This window comes from Pinus tabuliformis, chromosome J, assembly GCF_031772625.1.
Source record: "Pinus tabuliformis cultivar Carrire ecotype Pingquan chromosome J, CPIR1, whole genome shotgun sequence".
In the NCBI taxonomy this organism is placed as follows: Eukaryota; Viridiplantae; Streptophyta; class Pinopsida; order Pinales; family Pinaceae; genus Pinus; species Pinus tabuliformis.
The window spans coordinates 175,734,029-175,745,682 of NC_142295.1; the positions used below are offsets into that span (position 1 = coordinate 175,734,029).

The 11,654-nt window shown below is 32.1% G+C and overlaps 1 protein-coding gene across 1 annotated transcript; it reads right to left on the minus strand.

Annotated features, from left to right (window-relative positions):
• Window positions 1-5,586: 5,586 nt before the first annotated feature.
• Window positions 5,587-6,111, minus strand: LOC149226237 (uncharacterized). The gene has a single exon (XM_089380142.1). The coding sequence runs from the start codon at window positions 6,109-6,111 to the stop codon at window positions 5,587-5,589; it is 525 nt and encodes a 174-aa protein (XP_089236268.1).
• Between the last annotated feature and the right edge of the window lie 5,543 nt (window positions 6,112-11,654).

Here is an 11,654-nt window from a genome sequence, read left to right on the forward strand (position 1 = left end):
TAATCTTGATAGAGATAGAGGGTTGTAGATAAGGGTTACTTGGATTCCCTTAATCCACCAACAAAGAGATCAACTTTAGTAAAGCCAACATGAAAAAGAACTAGGATATCAAGGATTTTGTTCCTAGACTAAATTAGTCATTCACATTAGTCATTTTCAGTTGTATTACTTATTAGCTAGTCATATATTTTAACCTGAGACTAAATTAGTCATTTATGTTAGTCGTTTTTAGTGGGGTCGCTTAATATTTCTCATTTTTGGTAGTATTTCACTTGGAAAAGCTATGGTGACTAACTTTTTTAGTCACCTAGTCACTAATTTCCCATTTTCTACTAGTGTAACATAACCCTAATCCTTCTTCATTTTTTGGTTCGCTTGTGGAAAATACTTTGTTCAGTAGTGTGAGCATTTAACTGCAAGTCCATACGTGTTATTAGATCTATGGGTATAATTCAATGGAATCCTCCCCCTCAACACCTAGGTTCGACATTCTCTGGAGTCTTGTATTGAACATGTTCTTTTTTTTCATAAATTTTGTTGTTGGTTATGCATTGACGCCGTTCGAGCTCCGATTTTATTGATAGGGGATGTTCATAGCGAATTTTGAACTATTTGGGCACCTGTAGAGCCAAGGAGCACCCTTAGTCATCACCATTGTGGCAACAACTATCAAGCTAATATCCAACTCTACACCCAATTTCGCTTACCCTTGGTTTTTTATACTCTGTAATTTATAGGGTTTTGGCTAATTCTCATCTCCAATTTTTGTCAAAGGACGGTGGACATTTCTAGGTGCTAGCAATAGCACAACGCTCGGGTTCCATTTCGGTTCGCTTTGGTTTTACATTTATGATTTCTCCATCTTGTGCCACTTGACCGAACCCTACTGGGTTCCATAATCTATTGTCAATTTTCTTATTGCGAGAGTGTAGGTTGTGAATGAGCATGGAATAATGTGTAATTTTGGGTTTAGATCTTTTCCATAAATTGTCTCCGTCATTTCCCTTGGTTTGTATTGGATTCTTCTATTTCCATGTTCTATGGCATTGCCACTGTGGTTTACGTGTGACTATAATCCTCGATTATTTATGCGGGAATGAAAGTGAATTGTTTCCTGTTTATAGGTGTTGGCCTTTGTTGGTTACAAATTTGCTCATTCTTTCCCCTTTCCTCCCCAAATCCCTTTGTTAGGCCCTCGTTGGTTAGTTCAACTACCAAGTCTTGCTCTTCCTATCTGTTCTATAAAATAGCGCTCTACAAATTCCCCGTTGTGTGTGCTGGTGGGCATGGCTTGAGTTCTATGGTAACCTTTCTCATTTATTCCCTTTTCTAATGAGGTTATTTATTGAAGTATTATTGTAGTGACAAGCATGTTCTCACTCTTGGCCTACCCTCTTTACACTTTTTTTTTTCATGATCCTACAGGTTCATACGTAGGTTCGAATAATTTGGTTGTGGTCTCTATATGCCAGAAAAGTCTTTCTACAACAAAAGTGACTCGGTTCGTCCCTCCTTCACTAAACTACCAATCTCTTATGCTTCTTTGGATCTGCTCTTTGCTATTGCTTGGAATGAATTTATGTATCATTTGTACTACATTTATAACTAAGAAGGGGGCTAAGTTTGATCATGGACATTGATATTTTTTTTCATAGACCACCTCCTAGGATGATACTGTAACATCTCTTGTTTATATTTCTATTGCAGTGCTACATTAGCGTTAAGCCTAGATCTACCATAGGACTTTCATTTTACTATTGTACGGACACTTTCAAATGAAATTCTATTGTAATTAATGTAAGAAGTCCTTTTTATATAAAGTCTACTAATCGTTTGTGATCTTTACAAATTATTGCATGAGTGTCTTTATTCATGTAATGGTTAATAATCATCACAGGGATTTTCTTAAGTTATGTATTTAATGGTTTATATTCATGACTGAAATTTTCTTAAGTTGTGCACTTAATGGTTTCTATTAATCAGTTGATTTTTCTTAAGCTGTAAGAAGCTGAAATTTGTAATCTCAGCAATTTCGTTTTGTTTTTTGGGACATAGTTATATTTCACTCTGCACTCGTTAATGCTCCGAAGCAACTATTCGAATTTATTTCTATGCATGTAGATTTCATTCTTAAATACATTTCAACGTGTAGTCATAATGCTTGAGTCCATGCTATAATCGTATGAATGTGTTTCTGCTTTTTGTTTCCTTATATTCAAGAACAACCCCCCTCCATGATGGTGCTCCCATATTTCAGTTATTTTTAAAGGTCTAATACCTCTCTCAATATTTTCAGTTTATGTTACAGATTTTAATTCTGTCATTATACTCTTTATCGCATGTATAGCTCTTTTATTTTATATACTTAATAAATTTGTACATCTACACAGGTTTGTTATTTAAAGTATTTCCACATATCATGACGATGAGATTGGTGCACTATAGAATTTAATATTGGTCGGTTGAGATTGTAAATTTTCATTTCCTGATTTTTATTAATGTTACATGCCTAAATTTTGAATTCGCATGTGTATCACCTTTAGCCATACGGATGCTTTTCCACTGCCATAGTTAAATTGTTAATTCTTGTGTGCATATGTTGTTTTATTTATTACACGGAAGGTGTTTCTGCATAAGAACTGTATAGATATCCTATTGCTAACACTTACACAAGAACATTGTTGCCTGAATTCTGTTTTTCATGAGTACTTTTCTCATTCCACATAGTTGATTGTAATATTCAAAGTTTGTGTGGAATCAATCCCATAGTAATACTTTATTTGTCCTTTCCTACAATTCATAACACATATGCTACCAAAATTCTTATTTCGGATATCTAATATGTGACGTTAATGAAATCCTTTGATTACTAACTTTGTCTGATATAGTTCAAAAATTGATTGGAATTAATATTTTACTTTCATTTCCAATTTTACTACTCGGAAACACACACAACGTAACATTTTCGTATATTTTACTCTGAATAAGAAAGACACAAGAATGCAAATAAAATCATTAACATGATACCTGGAAATTCACACTTGCTCTCCACCCAACCTAGAATTGTCTCCTCTAGTTCATCCTTGAGTTGAGAGTTCCTTGTCTCGATCTAAGTCCCCCAACTTTAATACTTGTCTTTCATGATAAATTTTCCTTTTAGCGGCATCCAACTTTTGTGGACATTCTTATCCACTTGCCCACGCTTTTCCATAAAAGCCCACCTTTGTCTCCCACAGTGCTTTTAGGGTTTTCTAAACTTAGCATATTTCTCTAGATAAGCACTTAATGGATGTTTTTATCTCAACCATTAAGCTTACCCACAATTTTATTCTAGAATACTTATCACGAAATTATTATCAAATCTCATTTATCAATGAGAGTTTATTTTATTTTATTTTGGGAGGAACCTCGTTCTAGGTGTCTCATTCCCAAGTTCATGCATCCCTTTGTTTATTTATTAATAAATAACTATTTACATAATTAACTCATTATGTTTATTTGGCTATTATGTCATTCTTTCGAACCTGACTCAATCCACCCATAGCGGTTTTACTGCAATGGAGGAATATTACAGAAGGTGATAGATTTTTCATCTGAAAGTATTTAAAGAGTTGATCAAACCTCATTTGCACTATAAAACCCATTAGAATTATTCTTAAAGATAGAAATAGTTCTTATCATTTAGATTCAAATTAACCTCCATATAATATCTTAATCTTCTACTGCACTCCTCTAACTATTTATTGCACTACATTTTCTCAAATTATCATGTAATAACATTTTTAATATTAGCTTTATTTTATAAAATAATGTCTTCCTTATTTTCAATGGTTTTGTGAAGAGTTAGCATCATAATATCATTCCCCCTTGAGAGGAAGTTAGTTCTGGATTAATTTTAAAATATTCTAGAAGATATCTTGCATTTCATGTTGTTTATCTTATTATTATGCATAGGTACTTAGTAGTATCTTTGGAAATGTGGAAAATACTTGCTTCTATAAGAAGCATAAAGTAAGATGTGTTTCATTTAATTTTCAAATTATATCTTTTCAAATTATAAATTTTAGAGTTATTTTGAATCTTTGTCCACATTTCATCCATATAAAACAACATCATTAAGATAGTGCCAAAGACGGTCTTTTTCTTATCCCATATGCAAAGGTCCACTAATTTACAATTATTTTGAACTCCCTTAATAAGATTTTAATTCTAGTTTAGCTTGCGATGAATATCAAAGTTGAGATATTTGCAAGAAAGAACACTTTCTAAGTTGTAATTTCTATATACAAAACTGTCAAAGGTGTTTTTATTGGATGAGATGTATAAAACTTGGACTCGTAGTTTTCTACAAAGGTAATAAGAGCTCATTTCCATAAGAAAAATATGATTAACATAAGAAGAAGAATGATCATTGTCCTATTAAGACTTATTTTGATGCAACTTACCTTTTCCAAATAGTAATCTAGCTTGTGAATGTATGCCATAAAAACTATGAGAAACAAAAGATTAATTTACTTACCTTACTTTTGCTTATAGTTAATTTCTAGCTAACAACTTATCGTTTTCTGAAACATGACAATAACATTATCATACAATCTTTTTCTAGTAACCCTTAACTTCACAAGCACTTTAATTTCTTGGAATTTTGTTTCAAAAATTTATCAACACATGATCTTAATTTTATTATTAAAAAACTCCTGAGAAAGTGTAATAAACTATTTCATAGTAAATGGTATAACCTAATGAATTTTGAGCATATATTTTCTAGCCAAATACATAACTATTAAATAATTATTTTTTAAAGATTTTATATGAAATTTTTTAAATATTAATAATAAAGTAAACTTATCAAAATTGAATATAAAAAAAATTATATTTTAATTTTATTTGGAGATTATATATATAAAGTGTTACGCTATGAATTCAATTGGTAAGAATGTTGTAACTGACCTATATAAAATGCCGAGTTAATAAAATTAACAAGTTTTATGTTAAAAGTATATATTGCATTATCTAAAACATATAACTAAAATCTGAATGGAATTGCCTAAAACATTATCCATTATCCATGTTCCATGTATGTGACTAAAATTCGAGATTGCAACTTTCGAGGCACTCAAAATTGAGAATTTACAACTCTATTTACGCATGTGTGGTAAACCAGTCTGTAATTGTTTACTTTTTTTTAATGGTGCTAAAAGATTATATGCGTAGATCATATTTGTTTATCTCGTAATCTAGCTATTGGATCTTTTCACGCTGTTCCAATATATTCCTTCATGTAGATGGTTTTTTTCGGTTTAAAATATTGTCAAAACCTTTACTTTTGACTTTACAGGAAAAGTAAGCCCTACGGACCAGTAATATTATGCCGTTACGTAGATGGATTTTTGTTTAAAATATTGTCAAAACCTATACTTTTCACTTCATAGGAAAAATATACCTTATCGATCAGTAATATCATCCAGATTACCAAAGAACAGTCCAAGCTCTAATACAATTCTAATTCCTACATTACAGCTCCACTTCGACATCAGGAATAAAAAGTCTACAGATTATCCGGCTTCCAATAAAATGAAAGATATTTCAAGCAATAAAACCTGTCATCGTCCAGATCAGATCTCTGCCCTTGAGAGTCTTGCCAAGGCCTTCAAATTCTGACAATGAGGTCATGTCGTTCCGGCGATGCTGCATGGCGATGAGCTCATGGGGTGGGATCATGTTCGTACCAAAATCTCCATTGTCATCATCGCTACTGTTACCATTATCCAATATCATTCCATGCTTTTTCTTCCAGAAGTTCCCAATCTCCTTTCTCTCTTCCCATATCATCTCACACATGTCAGGGATATTCACAGGAGCAGAAGAACACCGCTTTCTCCTCTTATTATTCTCTTCATAAGATTTAGGAATCTGTCTTCTCCCCTCATTCCCCACTATATTCTCTTCCAACCCGTTACACTGATTCTCCTGAAAGCCCTCCCATTTGGTCTCTGCATCCAGAGCACGGCCCCATATATCCTCCTCATTAAATTCTTCAATCGTCTCCGAGCTCTCAATGCTTCTGGATGGCTCAAAGCCAAATAACTTGTATATATCATAGCTGTCCATAGTTCTGTGCCTCCTCGGCAACAAATTACTCCTCTTTGAAAGACCAATGACCCCGCTTACAAATTTCTATCTGAGGCCACTCAGATTGCACCAGTTCTAACCTCTTTGGCTTCTTCAAATAATGTTGCCAGCACTGCAATAAATCAACTCATTTTCTTCATTCTACGAATTCTATATAAGTCATAATCTCTAACTCAAATGAAACGAAATCCAGAAACCCTGATACCGAGAGTGAATTTGATGAGGTCTGAGCTCAATGTAGTGCAATGGCATGCATAAGAACAGTCAGATAGGGAATGCTTCTCCCCGAACCCAAAATATGGTTTAATACTTGAGAAACCTTGTACTTAAAACTTAAAAAGGAATTCACTCTGGATTTTTCAATTCAATGGGATACGTGGGGCATATGTGTTCCCCTCCATCCTTCACGCCCCGATGTTTACCGGATTCCCTCTTCATATCACTCTCAACGACCTGCACTCCGACCCCATGTGAAGGAGTCCGACAAGTCATACTCTTTAATAATGATAAGGATGAAGTTGAGGTTGACAATAAATAAAATAAAATGCGTTCGTCACGTGCAGAAGGCTGAAGTTATTGCGTCATCCTTAAGATGTTGCTTTCGTTATGTCTCATCTGCTGCATCCCCACCTCTTTATGGGATTTTGTTAGCTGAAATTTTGATGTCACATACGCGGTCAATTGACAACATTTAAGGTATTGAGATTTGAGGGACTGAGCAATAGAAATGAATGAGAGGATGTATTTTCCTGTTGCTTCGGTTTTTAAGATAATTTTTCAAACATCAGCTTTTTAATGATTTAAGTTGATAACTTACTTATAATAGTTCTAAATTAAAATGAATCAGAAATTGTTGATTATTTGAGGGAGGAGTGAGTAATAGAAAGGAATAATAAACTGTATATTTTTTTTGTTACTTGAGTTTTTGAAGATAATTTGTGTATAAAGTTTTAATGAAATGTACATCATTTCAATTTGACATTCTACCTATAACATTGGATAATTAAGGTGAATAACAATAAATAATTCTGTGATGTCTGAGGCTTCATGAACGCATTTTAATAGTATGTATTTGTTATTGTTGATTTTCCATTGCAAATGACACCAGTTGTGTAGAAAAAGAAATATTAAATTAAGTTTGGAGGTGCAGATAGATGCACTGAATATGGTAGTCTAGTCTATAAAAATTATTGCTTCCGATCTCTCGAATAGGCCGGTGGATCAAGTGGATGGAGCTCTCTGTCGATTAAAAGAAAGAAAAAAAGCTATGACAAATTGACGGGTATGATAAGAAATAGTTAAGAAATAGTTAGCGATTAGTCTATCTATCTTTATATTAAAATCACTTTTTATGTTTTTTGGAAGTCGATTTGAAAGGCGAATAGCTCATTTCAGTATTATATGCTATATTAAATATAGGCTCTGCACATGCAACAGTGACTCTGTATAACTCAAACGTCATGCAATATTCTTCTTGAATCGTCGCATGGATAGAAAGATTCCCCTGGTTTAATGTGGATTGACGCTTCTTAATCAATTGCCATTAGTAACGCCAACTAGGGTTTCCACAAACTCGTGTATGAACAATGACGGCCGTACGAACTAGCAAAAAGTGGCCAGGGAGTTGGTTTCGTGGAGAACAAACTATTTTTAAACCTCCGGATCACTACCCATGTTCACAGAAATCTACCGTAAACTCGAATAACCAAACCCTAAATGTCTTAATGACCATAAATCAGCAAGGTTTTTCAGTAACCGACAGAAAGTCTGCAGATGGAGGTTTTCTATTATACACAGCTCTATTAGTATATGATGGGGAGCTGTATAGGGGTGACAGATTAAAAACAGTTACAGAATGTTAGTCTAATGAAAAGAATGATCAAATCTAACATAAATATAACATTAATATTATAAATAATAATTGAACTTAATATGTATAATAAATTATTAAAATTTGTTTAGGAAATTGGGATCGGCACTATGTGAGGTATCTTTTTCATTTTTCAAAGATGATGAAAATATGTAATTAAATATTGTAATTATTTCATGTTTAAAAAATTTCGATATAAGTATTTTATTATAGAATCTTTGAATATGTTTATTAAATAATTAAACATATATATTTTCAGAAATATAAAAAAATTATATTTTAATATTAATCATAAATAATATATATATATATATCTATATATATATATATATATATTCATGGAGGTATATTTCTTATTAGGTCTTTTTAAAATGGTGAATTAAGAAGATGTTTATTTTTTTCCATAATTAATATTGTTTATTATTTATGACCTCTATCAAAAATATTAGGAATAAATCTTTTATGTCTATAAATATAAGGGAGAAAGAAAAGGAAAAAATATTTGAGTATATATTTCCATAATTATTTATCTTGTTATGATTTAAAGTGATTTGTATGGGGATTAATTCTTTCATGTACACACTCAATCCATCATTGCTAAAAAGCTATTGTTGATCACTCTTTCTATATATATATATATATATATATATATATATAATTCTTATTATTATTAGCCTTTTTCATTTTCCATTAATTTCGGTAACTTTCCCCTTCCTCTCATTTTTTTTTTAATGTTTTTTTTCATTATTATCCCCTTCCCTTCTTTCATGATTACTTGTCACAACATTTTAATTTTAATTACTTAGGTTTCCACCACAGATCTAATCTATGGAATATTTTATTAATTTCCTCTGATAAAAAAACTAAAAGATGACCACTGTAAGTACAAAAGAGAGTTGAAAAAGGAGAACAAAAATAAAAACAGTGGGTGGGGAGAAGACAGCTGATTGGGTGAATAAGGATACCAATAAAAAGAGTTAAGAAAATTAATGAAAAGGTAGCATGGGAGGGTAAATAAGGTAAAGAAAATGGATTAGAAGATAGCCAATAAGAAGCTGCGAGTGGGAAGGGGAAGAGAAATTGGATTTAGAAGAAGAACAACATGTACAAATAAGAGATAAGGGAAAGATGAGGGAAAGAAAAGAAAAAAGGAGGAGTGGGCTAAGGAGGACGAAGGAGTTAGCTCATAGATTATCGATTTTCAAGAAAGTTTATAGCCATATTTTTTATTAAAATTATTGGGGTACTTCTCAATCTCAATCGCTTCTCTCATGATTCAAAAGTTCTAAAATAAGATGGAAGCTAAGATTTGGGATTGCTTAAAATACATAAGGTGTTTGGTGGTCAATGATGACAGAATTCGACACCCAATGATCGTTAATATTTTTTATGTGCTCTTTGAGTTGGGGCATGAAGGGTTGACCTATCTGGCCAGTTTAAGATTTCCCGCATGGAAAAGGAATATGGTAGACATTATCCTTGCATGGGTTCGAACTTGTCTTTAGCTAACCATAATAATTGCTTAAGGGTTCTATGGAGATTAAATATAGGCTTTATGTTCCTTTTGGAAGAAATATATGTAATAAGATCAGTGGTAGGAGGGATAAAGTGGGGATAAAGTGGTTGGATTTAGGGTTGGAGATAACTTTGAAGGATTTATTGATTTCATAGAAGACATAGCTATTGGATTTGAAAGCTTACATTAGATGGCCCTTTTTAGAGGGGAGGTACTAGGAAATAGAGATTTTAAGGCCCTAATAAATAAGAGTTTTGAGAACACCATATTGTTGGGATTGTTGATAGTGTGATTGTGCATGAAGATAATGATCAATATGGGTCTTTTTCTTCTAAATTTGATGGTAAGAGAATCGTCAAGAAAGAGGGGATAAGGACATCTAGGAAAGAAAAGGAATTATCAAATTAAGCTTCCATAGTGAATTGAATGAGGGGATAAATTCTATTAATATGGGAGAGAAAAGCATGGACATGTAGAAAGTCATGTTACCAAATGAAAAAAAGTTCATCAACAAAACAAAACCAACACATTGTTTTGTCATGCCATTAATTAAGAGATTTGGATTCAAAATATTCCATGTAGATGTTAGCCATAACCCCGGATAGGGAAGAACCCACAGTTATCCTTTGGTTCTACTAATGGATGGTACCTTTGAAATGGAAGAAAGTCGAGGATAGAAAACATTTAACTAGGTTGAGGTTTCATTGTCAACCAATTCAAAGATAAAATTTAAGCCTTTAGGGTAACAAATTTTAGTGAATAAGTTAACTACATCAAAATGAACTAAAGTTTCATATTCACGAGCATAGATACTTTTGGTTTTATCAATGGAATGAAAGGAATATTTGATATAAGAGCAGGTGGAGCCTACAAATTGTTGAAACCTTTTGGCTAAATATCGCACATGTGCATGGGTTAGGGTTTGAATTGCACTCAATATGGGATTAAGGGGGACTGTTGTTTTGTGAATATTTTTCTTACCATAAATTTTAGTGATTTAGGTGTGAGGAATTAGTCACTACTAACTTGTAGCATCAATAGAAAAGGATTTTAAACCCTATGTGACTAGGTGAGTGATGGAATTGATGGAGTTTCCCGGAATAATTTTATAGGAATATTATGAAATAATATTAATAATTTCATATTCATGGTATATAGTGTTCATATCAAAGGTGGCACTTCCTTTTTCCACCTTAAATACAAGAATGTGGTGTATCATAGTAGAGGAATTTGGTGGCTAGTGTTTCTTCTTTGGATAAATTAGGCTTGGGGGTCTTAGCATGGTGCAAAACTGCTACAATCTTACCGAATTTCTTCAACAATGTGACGGAAAATTCTTTGAGAAACTAACGCAATAAACCACAATATATCTTCCTTGGGGATTGTAAGAGGGGTACAGAAAAAATTGAACCCTTTTTGTAGGAAATGAAGGGTAGAGGAATCAAGTTCAAGTGATGGATGATTAAAATGGAAGGGGGATGAGGAATGACAGGGATTGTAGAATAGTGTTCAAGACAAGAATTAGAAAAGGAATTTGAGAAAGAGAGAGAATTTTTAGGATAACATTTGATATACTCTTTATTAATAAAATGAATTTTATTTAAAAGACGGGTATTATTATTAATCTTAAGAGTTTTAATATTATCAGTATGAAGAGAATAATATATTGAAGGTTTTAATATCATTAGTATGAAAATAATAATATATTGATGGTAATAATAAAAATGAATGTAAAGATTAAATAAATTATTTTAATGAGTAAAATATTTTACTATAATTATTTTATATTATATAAAGTATTTGAGAGTAAAATATTCTTATCGTTATAACATTTTATTTATTTGTTGATGAAAATGAAGGAGGTATGCAATTCCTTCCATGCTTAGAATGGAGTGTATGCATGTGAGCCATAAACACACACACACACATAATGTTGAAAGATAGATACATCTTAACCACAATGTTCTCTAAGTATTCTGAGAGATCAAACATTATGAAGCGTAATTATTCTTTCAAATTTAGCACTTCAATACAAATTTAACCTCAAAAGATTCATTTTTGATAAATGAAGGATTAAAATGGATCTACTCTCCTAATTTTGAAGTACATTAATTTTATAAAATATAATTTCAAAAA

Excerpts from the sequence above, each read along its gene's own strand:
- LOC149226237 (XM_089380142.1), bottom strand. The coding sequence starts at position 6,111 with ATGGACAGCTATGATATATACAAGTTATTTGGCTTTGAGCCATCCAGA.